This window comes from Emys orbicularis, chromosome 9 (genome assembly GCF_028017835.1).
Source record: "Emys orbicularis isolate rEmyOrb1 chromosome 9, rEmyOrb1.hap1, whole genome shotgun sequence".
Classification (NCBI taxonomy): Eukaryota; Metazoa; Chordata; order Testudines; family Emydidae; genus Emys; species Emys orbicularis.
The window spans coordinates 52,196,501-52,213,873 of record NC_088691.1 but is presented as its reverse complement, the minus strand read 5'-3'; the positions used below and the strand labels follow the sequence as shown (position 1 = coordinate 52,213,873).

The 17,373-nt window shown below is 45.2% G+C and overlaps 1 protein-coding gene across 2 annotated transcripts in view; it reads right to left on the bottom strand.

Moving 5' to 3' along the window:
* The window catches only part of EPHB1 (EPH receptor B1), a 311,307-nt gene that overhangs the window by 49,902 nt on the left and 244,032 nt on the right, over window positions 1-17,373 (bottom strand). For both annotated transcript variants that reach the window (XM_065410514.1, XM_065410515.1), the window contains exon 5: window positions 10,338-10,673. In XM_065410514.1, coding sequence (XP_065266586.1) covers window positions 10,338-10,673 — 336 coding nt within the window. The remainder of the gene's footprint in view (window positions 1-10,337; window positions 10,674-17,373) is intronic.

Here is a 17,373-nt window from a genome sequence, read left to right as displayed (position 1 = left end):
TTCATCCTATTTGTATGCATGTATCATTTTTATATCTGAAGTTATGAGCATTGGCTCTATGCTTATATTTGAAGTGTTTGCTCTAGGAAACACATAAGGAAGGTTTGGCCAACATATTGTGAAGGATCTATTCAAGTAATTGGAAGTACTTAACTAACAATGGACTTTGGGAGACGCCAATCCACATCTGAGCTTTCCTGGGAACGTTCAAACTAACATTGTAAACAATGGCATCGGCCTGCAAAAAGTTGAATCATTCATGGATTATGTGACTTGCCCAGGTGGCTACAAACTCCATCTTGTTGCTGTGATTTTGCACAGAAGAACAAAGGGGTTTCCGCCCACAAGAGAGAGAATATAAATGGCCCTGGAAGCCTTTCCATTTTGTCTTCAAGAGGTAGCCTCTCCACCCCAAAGAGATGCCTGAAAGAAACTGGAACAAAGGACTGTTACTGTGGGGGTGTGAGTGATTGCTGGACCCAGGCCATAAACTACAATGTTGGTCTGAAAAGAACTGTACCTGAGATAACATCTAGGGTGAGAAATTAGTATTTGTAACTAGATCCTTAGTGTATTAAGTTAGCCTTGCATATTTTGATTTATTTTACTTAGTAACGTACCTTGTTCTGTCTGTTATTACCTGAAACCACTTAAATTCTACTTTTTATACTTAATAAAATCACTTTTGTTCATTAATTAACCCAGAGTAAGTGATTAATACCTGGGGGAATAAACAGCTGTGCATATTTCTCTATCAGTGTTATAGAGGGTGGACAATTTATGAGTTTACCCTGTGTAAGCTTTATACAGAATAAAACAGATTTATTTGGGGTTTGGATCCCACTGGGAGCTGGGTGTCTGGGTGCTGGAGACAGGAGCACTTCTTAAGCTGTTTTCAGTTAAGTCTGCAGCTTTGGTAGCATGGTTCAGACCCTGGGTCTGTGTTGCAGCAGGCTTGCATGTCTGGCTCAACAAGGCAGGGTTCTGAAAGCCCAAACTGGCAGAGAAAACGGGCTCAGAGGTAGTCTCAGCACATCAGGTGACAGTCCCAAGGGAATCTCTGTGACCGAACTCGTCACAGTGAGCCTGTTACTCGCCCTGGTGAGGAGTTCCAGTGAAGTCACTGGAACTGCGTGCGTAACTGCATGGGACTTTGAAGTCTGGCCCTAGCCAGCCAGTACATATGAAGGGAGGCTAAGTTAGTGAAACATGCACATCGAGAGGACGGGAAGAAAGGGCAAATTACATTAACTCTCTTCATCACTCACCCTCACCTCTGAATTCGGCTCCCCGTATTCATTCTCCAAACATTCTGAATTCCCTGATGGTGAATCTGCATGTCACTCAGGCAACACGACGTGCATTTCATTAAACAAGTTAATTTCCTGTCTGGTCCTCTGGGGACATCAAAGCCTCGTGTGCCGAAGCCCGCTGAAACATGTGGGGAGGGCTCGGGAGAGGCTAATCCTCAGAGTCCAAATGCAGAGCTCCCCACCCCCTCATCCTTGGGGAACTTGGATGCCAGCAGCTTCATTGACAAGGAGAAACATTCCCATTACTATAAATCATCAGTGACGTCAGCACTAACCAAGCAGCAGCACATGGAGTAATTTACCAAACAGCTCTCAGATGCTAACAATTTTCAACTACTTGTGAGCTCACCAACACTTGAATTGTCATCTAGAGGTGTACGGCTTGGTATGCCAACCTCTTCCCCCAGCTGGTCCCCTCGGATGTTGGTGAATCCTGCTTGGCCGGGGAAGAGATTATTTTTTTCTCCTGGTGGAATGTTCCACTCTGGTAGGGATGTCTCTGTTCAAAACAGATGAGCATATACTAATTCTGGGGGCATCACCTGCTGAGCAAATAAATAGCTGCATATTGGTTCTGCCCATCCCTCAGATGAGAAGCAATGCTTGTCTGTCAGGTATCACATAGATTCAGAGACACTGCAGGTACGATCTTCAATATTACACCCCTCTCTCTTTGTTTATGCAAGGAGTAACATCCCACATTAATCCTAGGACTCTGGAAATTGAAGGCCACTTGAGTAGCTAACAAGAAATACCTTGGCACTCACTTGTGGAGGTAGATGCACCATACCCTCCTTTACAGAGCAGCTGAATGTAGTCTATGCCCCACCCCCATGGACAGACTGGGGTTCCAAAGCCCTTGCAAAATGCACCCTACCTGCCAAGCCTTCTGTTCTACCTCTGCCCTGGACAGATACTGCCATCTGTGGAACAGACCTAATGGGCTTCTGCGTTAATCACCTGGGGAAAGCAGTGGGTGTTGCTGCTTTTTCCACTTCCATGAACACAGGCCGTTCCACAGATGGCCCAGTATGATAACTGTGGTCTGGCTCCAGCCACTGACATCAGTTCCCTAACCCATCTCCCCTCCCTAAAGCACATTGGTACATAATATCAGACATATGACTCTCGCAAATTAACACAGCACACCGGTTTGCTTACAAACAAATGCCCTTATTAAAAAAAGTATCCTTATTGTATACAAGGTTACACATATTTGTAACCCCCTACGAAAGAGCTATGGAGCAGCATAACGATTTCTTAGCAGTGTCTATGACATGAGCTTTGTCTTGTTTCTTTTCCTTCTGAGGGTTGTGTCTATATACACAGTGCAATCTCTATTTGCTACGAACATCCGACCTTCCAAAAAATGCTTTCTGCAAAACACATGTGCAAATTTATCATACCACATAGGCCAGGTTCTTTATTCCAGCTGAGTGCCACTGTGTGCAGCGTGGGGCAAGGGGCATCAGGGAATCACAACTCTCTGATTCTTTGCCTGGCTCCGCCTAAATCCCAATGCAGGTTAAAGCAACCTGGGGGCTCCTCTAACCTGCACCAACTGGAAACAATCTCCAAAGAACTGTCTGACAGCTGACAACAGCTGGAACCCACACACCCCTCCCATCCTCATCAAGCCCCCTAACACCAAGGCTGGAGTGGCGCCTTAGGGGCCAGTGACACCAACTTTATGTTAGCTGAAAACTCCCCCGCATGGGACACTGGCCCCCTTGCACTACCAGTGTGATTTCAAAGGGCCAGAAATGTAGAGCAAATCTGGCCCTAAATAGTAATACATATCCATTCCTACATGAAGGGAATGTGAACACTGCATGCTTAATACACCCAAGTCAGGCAATGGCAGTGTAACTCTTTGCATACGCCCTCCCCTTCCTGTGAACCCACGTAGGCTGGGACACAACTTGGGAACCCAAGTTTGCATGCACAGCTTAAACACCCATGCTGGAAACACCACCTCTATCCATGTGCCCTTCTGCATTTTTAAGAGACCATAAAAACAAGCCACATCGGATTGCCACATTGCAACCCCCATACACAGAATGTAACACCAGCTATGAAACACTTATCCTACAGATGGAAAATATATATTCTTGCTGCATGGATGAGTGAGTTTAGCCCCTTATTTTATGCTCTTCTTCCTGTTCTCGGGCTCTGAAGCTGGTGCCTCTTAGGGAATTCACTGAATTGCAGACTCCCGGCTCTGGGAAGCTGTCAGTGTCTTTCCCTTCCAGCAGGAGATGTTTATGGTCCAGCACTGCCTTTGTTTACCCAGCACATTTAATCCTTCATTTTTTATCTTTCCACATCCGCTCAGAGAAGATGTTAATTTTCTGAAATTAAACACTTAGCTTGATTGCTGTTTTGTTAATTGCTGCATTCGCAACCCCCCTTGGTGCTCCTGCCTGTTTAACATGGAGAATGCTGTGAAAATGATCAGCACCAAATTGGTGCGCAGGTGGATGGATGGCAGCTCCTAAGCCGCTCCATGCCTACTTGTTCCCATGCAGCGACCAGCCTTGATCCAGCCAAGCAGAAGCACTGGACCACACTAGAGAAGGGCAAATCTTTGAACAGCCATGACCGGTGCAGGGTTACAGAAAGAAGCAAGAGAACTGTTCTCCCCTTTTACTAGTTTTGGGATGCATTTGGAAGTGGGGGACTGAGAGTGTAGACTAGAGGCCAAGAAGGTGTGATGCAAGCTTCCCAGAAGCTTGCCAACACTCCATATGATTGACTGCTCCTTGCTATTCTAGGCTCAGTTCTCTCTTGGGCAGTGGCTGCAAAATGTGCCAGACTCCTTGGTGAGTTTCTGATGTTCAGAAATAGCTATTCAGGTTAGGATGACCTCACAAAACTTATTTCACTTGTTACCTGCAATGAATTTGAGGCTAGGCCAGCAGGATCTTAGGCTGTAAGAAGAGAGATTACTGGCAAAACAAAGGAAATGCAGATGCCATTATCCACGCCCCTTCTGAGCATGGCATTCCATAAGAATGTGCACATTTTGTAGAAATTCATGGAAGTGGGGTTAGACGAACAGAGGGCTGGCAGATCTTTGCTCCAGTGATAGGCTGAAGCGCTCCAGGGCAGGGTTTTCAAAAGAGCTCAGCATGGGCCTTGCTCTGCTCTCACTCAGGTGAATGGCAAAACACCCACCAACTTCAACAGCAGCAGAGGTAGGCCAGTGCTGAGCCCTTTTGAATGTTCTACCCTGAATCAATCCAGTTTGGAAAGCGGAAAGCTTTGGGGAGAGAGAAATCTTCTTTCAGGTCATACCAAACCCAGGTCTTGGAGAAGGTACTGTTTGAACTAAGCAGCACCAGGAAACCAGGTGGACATTCCTGGACATTGAAAAATATCATAACATAAAGATTGTAGGTTAAATACCTAGGAGATCGTTCCCCACCACCCCCCAGGTAGGACATCAGCACGTTAGGATCTTTCACTCCCAGATGCACTGGTAGAACCCACATCATTTAGGTTCAAGGAGCAATGGAGAGTTACTTGAACACCCAGCCATATTTCAGGTTGGCGATGAGATACACAGCTTTATGAGGGTAACTCTTTTTCACATGCTGATCACCATATTTGGGGGTGGGAAGCAATTTCTCCCCAGGGTGCAGTGGCAGGGACCAGGCAGAAGTTGCCTTCCCTGCAAGGACCGGGGCTGGGTCAGCAAGCCCTCTTTGGTCAATTTCCTAATAGTGCATCAAGCATGTACTGCCCCTTCTGCCCTCTCTGTGTCCAGTGCTCTCCTGGGGGGGAGGTGGTGCTGCAGAGCCCCTGCTCCGGGCTGTGCCTAAATGCCACTCTTGAGCCTGAATTGCATAGACATGTGTGCAGACTGGATGTCTGAGTGACATCTACCTGAGTGACTAGCACACAAGCCACATTATGTAATATGGAAACTCATTCCCCCCCACAGATGCCCAGTGCAGAGGGAGGAGAGACACGGTTCATGCAAGTCTGACAGCCGGTGCCCAGCCCCCGGAGTCAGAAGAAGAGCCATCATGTCACAGAGAGTAAGAGTACTCTTTGCAAAAGTGTCGGTGTGACTTAGGAACCTAAGTCCCACTGAAAACCCAGAAGACTTGAGGCTCCTAAGTCATGGTGGTGCTTCTGAAAAATTTACCCTCACTCACTTCCCTGTACCCAGATTTAAACTCACGTTCTGGAGTCAATTATTTCTCTGAGAAGTGGAACTTATCCCAGGGAATGGAAGAGCAAAGCACAAAACCCGCTTCAGCCTCCTTGCTGAGAGACGGCAGCAGAAAATTTAATAACAAAGTACTCTAGTTTGCTCTCCCTTGCACTCTGGCAGCCCTATTAGTTTCAGTGGGGTTGGCTAGGCAGGTGTAACTCAAGGCAGATTTTGGCTTAGAACAGAAATGTCTAGGAAATTATCTCTCATTCTTATTCCTATCTCTTCTTTTTCCCCATTCCCCTCTGCTCTCTTTTTCCTTCTCTCCTTTTAATTGTCCTGCCTTTTCCCCTTTCTCTTTTTCTCCTTCTGCTAGGTCAGTCTGTTTAGCTCCTTCATCTCTCCCTCTGTTGCAGCTAGTGCTATGGTTTGGGGCTGTCCTCGGACGTCTCCCTCTTGTGCAGACTAGAAGAATCACAAAGGAAAAGGGTCAAGACTGTAGACAACAAGCACTGTGGGCCCTCAGAAACTTGGGAATGAGGCTCTGCATGAATAAGTATTGGAGAAGATAGACAATGTATGGCTGAATAGTCATATATATGGAGATATACTTATCTCATAGAACTGGAAGGGACCCTGAAAAGTCATTGAGTCCAGCCCCCTGCCTTCACTAGCAGGACCAAGTACTGATTTTTGCTCCAGATCCATATGTGGCCCCCTTAAGGACTGAAGTCACAACCCTGGGTTTAGCAGGCCAATGCTCAAACCACTGAGCTATCCCTCCCCCCAAATATTTGGATGGGAGATGGATGGACAGAAGGACAGATGGGTGGATAGCGATTATAGGAGAAAGAGGGGATAGATCACTTGATCATTGCCTGTTGGTCCACTCCCTCTGGGGCACCTGGCATTGGCCACTGTCGGTAGACAGGACACTGGGCTAGATGGACCTTTGGTCTGACCTGGTACGGCCGTTCTTATGTTCTTATGTATGATTGACGGAAACATATATTTATGGGTGAATGGGCAGATAGATGGTTAAGATAAATGTACAGATCTGGATGTTCTTATGGACTGGGGAAAGGGATTCAATTTGTTTCTATTAGAAAGATTTAATTGGTCTCACTGAAGTGAATTGATAACATATACTAGACAAATCCACAGCATAACATTTCTTCTGTCATTTCCCCACATTTGGAGTCCATTTCCTTCTGTCTCCTATGCACAGTTTTAAGAGAACCACATGCAGCTTTTGAAAACAGACATTTTCATTGACAGTTTGCAGACCTAACTGACTATAACAACATAGCTTTCAATATTTTCTGTCTAGGCGATAATACATCCAGTTTAGCAGTATATTGTGCTCTTAGGTCAGTAACAAAAAGAGGACTCACTAAAATAAAATGTTAACCAACACTGACTGATTTGCCACAGAAGCTGCGCAATCATCCTGCTTGTGCATTCCCATTAACCTCTTTTTATCCATCCCCCCTACTCAGCACTCCAGTCGCAGCCTGCTTAAACAATTCCTGAATGTTAAAACCTCCTGTGTGGCAGCCAAATATTTATTTCATGTTTGTGGTCCCTCAAATATTGATACCACCCTAATGCATCGAAACCTAATGCATTTCAATTAGGTTAGTACGGAGGCCTTCCCAATACAGTAGACATATTTCCATGTTAATATACAGGCTCTGCTATAGAAATAGAGAGGGAGGGAGAAAGAGATGGATGAATAATAGAGTGAGTGACAGGCAGAGACAAAAGAACTATATGAAAGAATAGCTGGAAAAATAACAAAGGCAAGCAGGAAAAGTTCCAGCCGTGAGGGGATGGATGGACAAATCAGTGTTTTGGACTATGTAAGTCTTGGGCAACAGAGTTCAGTGGTGTCCTGCTTGCTTACATCAGGGCTAATGTTGGCCCCTCTAGTAGCCTGACTTCGAGTATGGATGGATGAGCAGATGGTCAGGTGGGTGAACTGCAGAATGGATGGAGGGGAGGGTAGGAAGAATAGCTAAAAGGCCGAGATACAAGCATCAGGTTTGACTGCACATGGTTAAAGAGAGAGAAGTGACAGCCAGGCACAAACATAACATGACAGTCTGACAGAATTGTTATTCCCAGGAGCTGGGATACTAAAATATTTACGCCAGGTTTCTGCCTTGCATGCTCCCAGGAGAGCGCAGCTAACAAAGGCTGCCCGTGTTACACGTTCAATATAAAGCAGAAATTACCATCGCCTTTCTGTTCCCAAACCAAACAGATTTCCATCACCGTTGTCTAGTGTTTCCTTCCTTGCACTTAAAGCCAGGGTCACCAACTGGTGGCTGCCCCTCCCCCACCTTCCCTTGAGCCCCCCCCCATACAGTACATACACACTGCACAGACTGGCCATCTGGCCACCCCAGCTCTCCTACATCAGTTCTTTTCCTCACCAGCCAGGCAGTTTGCAGCCAAGAGTCCTCTGTTAAAAACCAATGCCTGGTTCTAACGTGAGGAGGGAGAGATGAAAAAAGCCAAAGAGGAGGAAGAGAGGGCAAGCAGGAGAAGGAAAAACGAGATTAATGGCAAAGGAAGGAAAGAGAAAAAGCAGAGCGGCATCAGAAAAGGAGCAGAGAGGAAAAGAGAAAGAAACAGAGGAGGAGCAAGTGAAGGGATTGTGCATTGTGCTTCCCTCCTGATTTTAGCACAGGGATCACTGCCACATGTAGAAATCCACTCCACAGAACTGCTCCGATTTCATCCACTTTAGTGATATTGGTCATGGTGCCCCATGCCCACACGTCAGACCTCACCAGCATGAGCTGGGCACTTCTGGACATGACCTCATTGGAAGAGTGGGGTTTTAATGCCGGTTTCACCCCAGTGTCTGTACCAGCCCCAGAAAACCCCGCCAGGGGACGCTAGTGCAAAGCAGCCACTGGGTCCCTTCCGCCTAGTGGCCTGCAAGGTTTCAGCACTGTCCAAAACATGGAGGAATCTGCGCAGGAAATGGATATGGTCAATGCAGCTATGGGATACACTGACTGAGTACATCCCTCCATTAGCAGTGCCCCACTTGGAGCCCTGACTGCAACTTTCAGCTCCTTCTACCCTAGCAGAAACCCTGAGAGCTGGGGAAAAGTTGTTCCCCTACCTTCCTTCCATGGGGGGCTTGAAAGCCCCCTGGACTGCAGGGTCCTGGCTAGCACACTGCATTTTAAATTACACCTCCCTGCATGAGCAAGCATGAACCAACCCCTGGGTGCTTCTTACTGCATTGTTGGTATTGGCTCTGAAGCTGAGCTCTTGTTTCAGTCCCAAATCCACTGTACCTAGTTGTGACACCGCTAATGCAATTCAAGCATTCCATCTTACTGGGCCTCATTTACTCAACACCTTGCAGCAGGAAAGTCAAACTCCCTCTGTAGAGAGGGCTGAATTCTGGGTGTAATTCTGGCCTTTTGGTCAAGATATAACTGTAGGAATCTATACTCCACTCAGTGCCCAGTGGGGCTCCCACCATCAGTGGCAGGTTTGCACCAAGATCAGGAAAGAGTCTGCCCTTTATGTATGATTGAACGTTCAGTCGTCAGCGTCGTTCATTATTTGCTCCGTGAGTTATTGTCCACTCAGCATCACCCAGCGTGAAAATCTGCTCCTCTTGTATCTGTCTACGCTGCAGCTGGGAGCGTGCCTCCCAGACACACGCTAGCTCTGCTCAAGCATGTGCAATAAAAATAGGAGTGTGGCCATTGTGGCATTGATAGTGGCTCAGGCTAGCCACTCGAGCTCAGGGCCAGGGAGCCAGGTGGACCTGCACTTGAGTAGCTAGACAATGCGACAATGTTCACACTGCTACGTTTAGCATGCTAGGCTGGCCAGAGCTAGCATGCGTCTGTCTATCCAGGCTGGGAGGCACACTGCCAGCTGCAGTGTAGACATACTCCTTAGGGGCCAGCACTATTTATGCCCCTTATTTCTCTTCCTTCTCCATTCTCCTTCCTCTGCTGCCCGCCTTCCTCTTTTTATGCCTCTCCTTTCTGCCCTCTGCATTTCCATCCCTGAAGCAAGTCCTGGTTTTCAACCACCTCCCCATTCCACCCACTAAAATGATCAGCAAGGAAACATTGAGAGGGTCATCATTAGACTTCAGATCCCAATGATAAGTGGGGAGAGTACACTTCTTTCAGGCTGTCTGTGGACCAAGGGCTGGTCTACACTAGGAACTTACACCAGCATACCTGCATCTCTCAGGGTTGGGAAAAATCCACACCCTCAGAGACGTAGCTAGGCTGACCTAACCACTGGTTTAGACTGTGCTAGGTCAATGCTGTAGCATTTCAAGTGTAGACAAGCCCTCCGGCAGACATAACCGCATTGGTGACACCTAGAACACTTAGGAAGATTTTCTTCACAACAAGGGCTAGAAATGTCCTTTGTTGTTGTAGTACGAGGCTAGATCCTTCAGAATCTGACTGTGCCATGCAGGTCATGAGTGGGTGCTAAACACCAAAGCCCAGACACTGCCTTATGTCTAGGTGGGCCTGCACTGATATTTAAAGAATTCTTAAATATGCCTTGCAGATGGATATTGTGTGGTATGTTTATGTGTACGTGTGTGTGTGTATACACGTTAGGTGTGTGGGCATATGCCTGCGTATGTATACATATATGCATGTGAGTGTTTATACTGGGTGTGTGTGTGTACACATCTTATATTTATTCTCTTGCATTTCAGTTAATATCTGTAATGCTGTCATATGGGGTTTCACACTCCTAGAATATTCCGTTAGAACCCAGCCCTAGTTTCCCTTTTCCCCATTAACGACCCCCCCACATGGCACACGGTATGTACACATTGCCCCTGTGGGACTCACCAGCTTGGTTTGTGGTGATGTTCACCGACACATGCTGCGGGGGGAAGGGGCTCTTGCCAGAGACGCCATTAACAGCCTGGATCTCGAAGGTGTATGGCGTGTGGGCCCAGAGGCTGCTGATGAAGACCCGGGTCTCCGTCAGGCCCAGCTGCCTGGGTACAAACTCCACGTTGTCATCGCAGCGGGAGCAGCTGCGGCGGTCAGGCCGGCACTTCTTACAGACGATGTCGTAGGTCACGTCATCACGCCCGCCTGTCTCCCGGGGTGGGTGCCACTCTAGGATAATGGACGTCTCATTGACAATGGAGATAACGTTGCGGGGCCCTGATGGGACACCTGTTGAAAAGCAGGTCAGTTGATAAGGTTCCTGTCAGGAAATGATACAATATTGAGCTTTACTGTATACTGATTGGGGAACATGATAAGATCATAGGGGGCTGATTCAAAGTTCACTGGAGTCAATGGGACTCTTTCCACTGACTTCAAAAGGCTTTGGATTAGGCCCATAATAAGGAAAACACAGCCTTCAAACTGAAAGGTGAAGCAACAGGGAGTTATAATCCCTTTCAACAGGCCAGAAATGTGCAGTTAGACAAGCGTACTGCTTTCTTGGTACCAACTTCCTGAGGCTGATAAGGGAATCCAGTAATTGTAGCCATTCACTTCTGGGCTTTCCCAATGCTGTTCAGAGCTCAACCCCAACCTCACAGGTCCACCCAACTCCGCTGGGAACAGAGAAATTCAGTCACCATGTTTCATTCAGTCCCACGCTTTTACAGATTATTGCTTTAGTGGCACCCCATCTGCCTATGTTGGTACCAATCTCTTTACAATGGGAGGTAGGATCCAGACTTAAGGCTTATATCATCTTGAACTCTCTCACACTCTTCCTCCTCTAGAAATCAGGTAGGTATCACCTTCCAATAGACAACAAATGTAGGACACACAGTACATTGTAAAATAGGTCCTTCACATGCTAGAGGAAGGATAGATCCATGGTGCAGATGCTAAAGTAGGATGCCAGTAACCTGGATTCAAATCCCTGCTCTGCTACAGCATACTCTTGTGAGCTAGGGCCAATTGCTTAGTCTTCTGCCCATTCGCTCCCCACCCATAAAAGAGGGGTAAAGTACTGCTGTACCTCATGTGGTGTTGTGTGAATAAATACATTGACAAATGTTAGGTGCTCAGCTGCTACAGTAATGATGGCCGTATAAGTACAATAGCTAGATTATCATAGTTGGAGAAATGTGGTGTAGATGGAACTGCTGTAAAAGGGACACATAATGGGTGATTGAAAAAAGTCAGAAATGGCAAGTAGTTATTTATGTGTCAAGTTGAGAGGGTGGGTATTTCATGGGGTCTCTTCTGCATCCAGTACTATTCAGTGTCTTATTAACAAGGTGGATATTGGAATGGAGAGTATATTGATCAGATCTGCAGAGAACACTGAGCTGGGAGTGATCGCAAATGCTTTGGAGGAGAGGAATTAAATACAGCAACGTTGGCATACATTGAAGGAATGAATAATGTGAGATTCAATACGCACAAATACAGAGAGATTCATGTAGGACAGAGTAATCAAATGCACAAATATATAATTGGGGACTGCTGACCAGACAGCTGTGCCATGGAGAAAGTTCTGGGGGTTAGCAGGGAGGATAAATGGAATGAGTCAACACTGTGAGGCTGCTGCAGAGAAAGCAAACAGAACAGTGGGTTACATTAAACAAGAGAGGTAATTATTCTGCTCCACTCAGCACTAGGGGAGCTCCAACTGGCCCTCTGCATTCAGATTTGAGCTCCGCACTTTAAAAAAGACAGAGACACAATGGAAGGAGTTCAGAGGAGAACAATAACAATGATAAAAGGTTTGACCTACATGGTAAGGTTGTGGGAGTGAGCGCACTCAGTCTTGAGGAAAGAAGTCTGAGGGGAGGCATGCTCACTGTCAACACATATGCTGAGGAACGTTATTAACAGGAGATGGGCCAATTACTCTCATTAGTCATCAAGGACAGAACAAGCGGGGATGGCATAGGCTGCAGCAGGTTAAATATTAGAGGAATGATGTAAGTACAAGAACAGTTCAGTGATCAAATGAGCTGCCAAAGAAGGCTGTGGGCTTAATATCATTGGATGGTTCACGAACAAACCAACACTACTATGAAGATGGAGAGAGACTTTCCCACCCAAATGATTCCCTATTTCTTCAGTCCCGAATACCCTGCATCGCCCCATGAATGGACCTAGCTATGATCTGAAACTGGAGGAATAAATCTTGAATCCCTGGCTCCGTTAGCCTGGAATAGATTTACTTATCAAGAATTGGAGACGAATCTTGTCAACACTATTACACACATTTTCTGAGCAAAGAAAGCTGCCCAGTGACGGAAGTCAAATGGCACCAAAGGATGCAGGCACGGGCCTAGTAAGATTTATGGAGATTAGGCACCTAACTAACTAATGATGTCACTGGGAGATAGGTGCCTAATCTACAGAGCTGTTTTTCAAAATCCCACTAGGCATCTATCTGCAGATGCCTAAATACCTTTAAAACCCTGGCCCTCTGTGTCTAACTCCCCTGTCTGTACAGGGCGGTAATGGTACTTCTCTATCTCACAGGGGAGTTATGTGGATGAACGCACTGTTGACTGTGAGGGCTCGGATACTGCGGTAATGGGACCAGAGCAGAACCTTGAGCAGATGGATTGTGCAAGTAAGTCATTTATAAAGTACAATCACAAAATGAGCTGTCAAGGCCAGTTAGTTCCTTTTGGACAACTCTTCTGTGGAACACTCCGACCTGCCCAGTGGAAACAGGGAGTATTAACTAGATCTGGGCTTCCCGTAAGCTCTCTCTGAGAGAGTAAATCCAAACAATTTAACGGAAGCTGTCATCACCAACAACCTACCTCTCCTCAAACCCTTGAGGGGGTGTCAGCTGTTCTCCCCCACTCCTGACACCCCATTTCTCTGCTCTCTCCCTCTTCCCCCCTTAATCACATTGAGACAGGCATTCAGGGAGCCTCTCTGACCTGTTGCCAAGGTTACAGCAGATGAAAACATTTTGTTGAAATGGCTAGAAAAATGCTGTCCTTAAAAAAAAACCATTTTGTTTAATTTTTCCTTCAGCGGAGTAAATGTATTTTCCAGGAATTTCCTGGCAATGCGGCTTGCCTGTGTGCTCAGTGGAAAGGGCTTGCATGAACTTTCGAGGTGTGGCAGCAGAGGGGCCGTGCTAACGCGATACAGCAATGTATTACAAGTTAGCTAGAGTTAGCTAATGTGATTTTGGAGATGACATAACAGGACAACAGGGGGAGAAGAGGGAATGAGCAGTAGGAATGAAACTGGAAAGGTGAGCTATCTTGAATAATCAGGATAAGAATCTGTTGGATACCATGATAAGCAGTTAGTTACTCACAAAAGCCAATATCTTTAGCAGGAATCTTAATGAAAGAGCTCTGCCCATATATTAAAGGGACATTACCTTTAAAAACTATACTTTAAATGAATTTAGAGGCTTCAATACAGCAAAGCACTTCTCTTTAAGCATGTGAGCAGCCCAGTTTACTATGTAGGCACGTGCTTCAGTGCTTTGCTGGATAGGGGTCCACGTGCTGCTGAACTTTGCAGGAGCGACAGTTTCTGAGACTTAGACTTCATCCACAGCCTTCCACTGATTACAAGGGGCTGTGGCTCAGGTGCTTAAGTCCTTTATTTACAGACAGAACAGGTCTGGCACAGACAGTGGCAGATTCCTCACATGCTCTACCAATGTGTTGCAAGGCTGAACTGAAGGGGTGGCACACAGTAGCACTGGTAACAGACTAACCTTGACTTGGTGGCCCCAGAGATCTGACCTGGGTTAGGGTTAAAACAGGTTATGCCCTGTTAGATGGCACTACCCATTGACTCCACTGACTCCTGCTATAGGGCCAGATTTTCCTCTAGTGTAACAGCATAGCTCCACCGACTGCAGTGGCACCAGCCCAACTGAGAATCTGGCCCATCATCTTTAAGGGAGCAGGGAGTTCCATGTCTGCATGTTCAGTCCTTGGCCTGCTAGCCGAGATTGCCAAAGAAGGTGCCAATTAAAAGGAAATAAAGGGACTACGTTAATTACTTTGAAAAAGTATTACTTTGTGTTATTTGTAATATCCTGTTAAAGATTTGAAAATACACATTTCCTTCTCAAATACATTCCAAAACGCATGTCCATTAGCAAACCTCTGATATTTTACACTCATGGGCCTGATCCATTCTTTAGATTGTAAACTCTTCAAGGCAGGGATTGTGTCCTCTCTGTGTTTGTCCAGCACCCTGCACAATCGAGCCCGAGCTCTGAGTGTGGCTTTTGGACACTACCATCATGTAAATATTTACTATTGATAATAATAATGATGATCCTGCTCGCATTAAATGTCAATGGGGCAAATTGATACACTAAAGCGTAATAAGTCACCACGAACAGATGGCATTCACCCAAGAGTTCTGAAGGAACTCAAATAAGAAATTGCAGAACTGCTAACTGTGGGATGTAACCTATCACCTAAATCAGCCTCTATATCAGATGACTGGAGGATAGCTAATGTAACACCGATTATTTTAAAAGGCCCCAGAGGTGATCCTGGCAATTACAAGCTGGTAAACCTAATTTCAGTACCAGGCAAATTGGTTGAAACTATAGTAAAGAACAGAATTATCAGACACATAGACAAACACGAAATGTTGGGGAAGAGTTAACATGGCTTTTGCAAAAGGAAATCATGCCTCACCAATCTATTAGAATTCTTTGAGGGAGTCAACAAGCATGTGGAGAAAGGTGTTCCAGTGGATAGTGCACTTGGACTTGCAGAAAGCCTTTGACAAGGTCCCTCACCAAAGGCTCTTAAGCAAAGTAAGCTGTCATGGGATAAGAGGGAAGGTTCTCTCAGAGATCAGTAACTGGTTAAAAGACTGGAAACAAAGGGTAGGAATAAATTATGAGTTTTCATAATGGAGACAGGTAAAAAACGGGGACCCCAAAGGATCTGCACAGGGACCTGTGCTATTCAGCATATTCAAAAATGATCTGGAAAAAGGAGTAAACAGTGAGGTGGCAATGTTTGCAGATGATACAAAATTATTCAAGATCCAAAGCTGACTGTGAGCAGTTACAAAGGGATCTAAAAAAATTGGGCAACTGGGCAACAAATTAGCAGATGAAATTCGGTATTGATAAATACAAATTAATGTACTTTGGAGAACATAATCCCAACTATAAATACTAAATGATGGGATCTAAGTTAGCTGTTACCACTCAAGAAAGAGATCTTGGAGTCATTGTGGATAGGTATTGGAAAACATCTCAATGTGCAGAAGCAGCAGTCAAAAAAGCTAACAGAATGTTAGGAACCATTAGGAAAGGGATAGATAACAAGATATAAAATATTATAATGTTATTATATAAATCCATGGTATACCCACACCTTGAATACTGTATGTATTTCTAGTCACCGCATCTCAAAAAATATATATTAGAATTGGAAAAAGTACAGAGAAGGGTAACAAAAATTATTAGGGGTATGGAACAATTTCCATATGAGAAGAGATTAAAAAGACTGGGACTGTTTAGCTTGTAAAAGAGATGACTAAGGGGGGGATATGATAGAGGTCTATAAAATCATGAATGGTGTGAAGAAAGTGAATAAGGAAGTGTTATTTAGCCCTTCACATAACCCAAGAATCTGGGGTCATCCAATGAAATTAATAGGCAGCAGGTTTAAAACAAAAACCAGGAAGTACTTTTTTACACAGTGCATGACCAACCTGGTGGAACTCCTTGCCAGGGACTGCTGTGAAGGCCAAAACTATAACAGGGTTCAAAAAAGAACTAGCTAAGTTCATGGAGGATAGGTCCATTAATGACTATTAGCCAAAATGGTCAGAGATGCAATCCCATGCTCTAGGTGTCCCTAAGCCTCTGACTGCTAGAAGCTGGGACTGGATGACAGGGCATAGATAACTCGATGATTGCCTGTTCTGTTCATTCCTGATGAAAAATCTGGCATTGGCCACAGTCAGAAGACAGATACTGGGCTAAATGGACCATTGGTCTGACCCAGTATGATCTGACCCAGTCTTAAAGCTCTTGTTGACTTGCAAAGGTGTCAGATCAGGCCCATATTCCACAACTTAAAGAGAGCATAGTCAGTTTGTTTTTGAAATTCTTTCCCTTGTTTTAAGTTGTCCCCAGTAGGGATGTAACATCCCATTGCAGCTCAAAGCAAATTCTCAAGTTTGAGTTTTAAAAGCCCCCTGGAAAAAATATGATTTATAGACGAGATTCTGACAACAACAATCTTGTACAGTGCCGAGGTAGTAGTGCCTGGGAAGTTAACGACAGGAAGGTTATTTTACCGGGAGGATTTTCTAGTAAACTGCTTTTCTCACTTTCCTAGACCTTTATTTACTGGGCAATCTTGCACAATGCCTGCATTATGCTGAGCTGTAACTAATGTTGTCAGCTCCTCACTCTCCTTGGCATGAAATAAAACTCCACTGATAATAATTTAAAAATAGTAAAAAGAAATAAAGGAAACCAAAATAAAGATGATACCTAAAACAATTCAGGTCCAACAGATGATGCGGAAAGGTTCATATCGTTAAAAATGTAACAAGGTATGTATTTGTGCACACATGCCTTTCAAAACTGTAATTCGCAGACAGCACTTTTGTAAGATATAATTATGTTTTCACCTGCTCCACAGTTGCCCCCACCCACCCTCTTCATTTAAAAAGTCAGAATTAGTGATTTCAGAATTACACATTAACATTTTTTTTACATTTACTCTGGTTAAGTTTAGCAGTTGTCCTCTCTCCCAGTTCTTTGCCTTGTCCCTTCCCCACACACCCTATCTTTCCCACTGCAGTAGATACTTTGAAAGAGTACCCAGGCTGAAAAGTATTGATTAAATAAATTATCATCATTCTGGTACCTAGGAGCCCCAATCAGTATTGGGGGCCCCAATGTGGTAGGTGTGGTAACAAC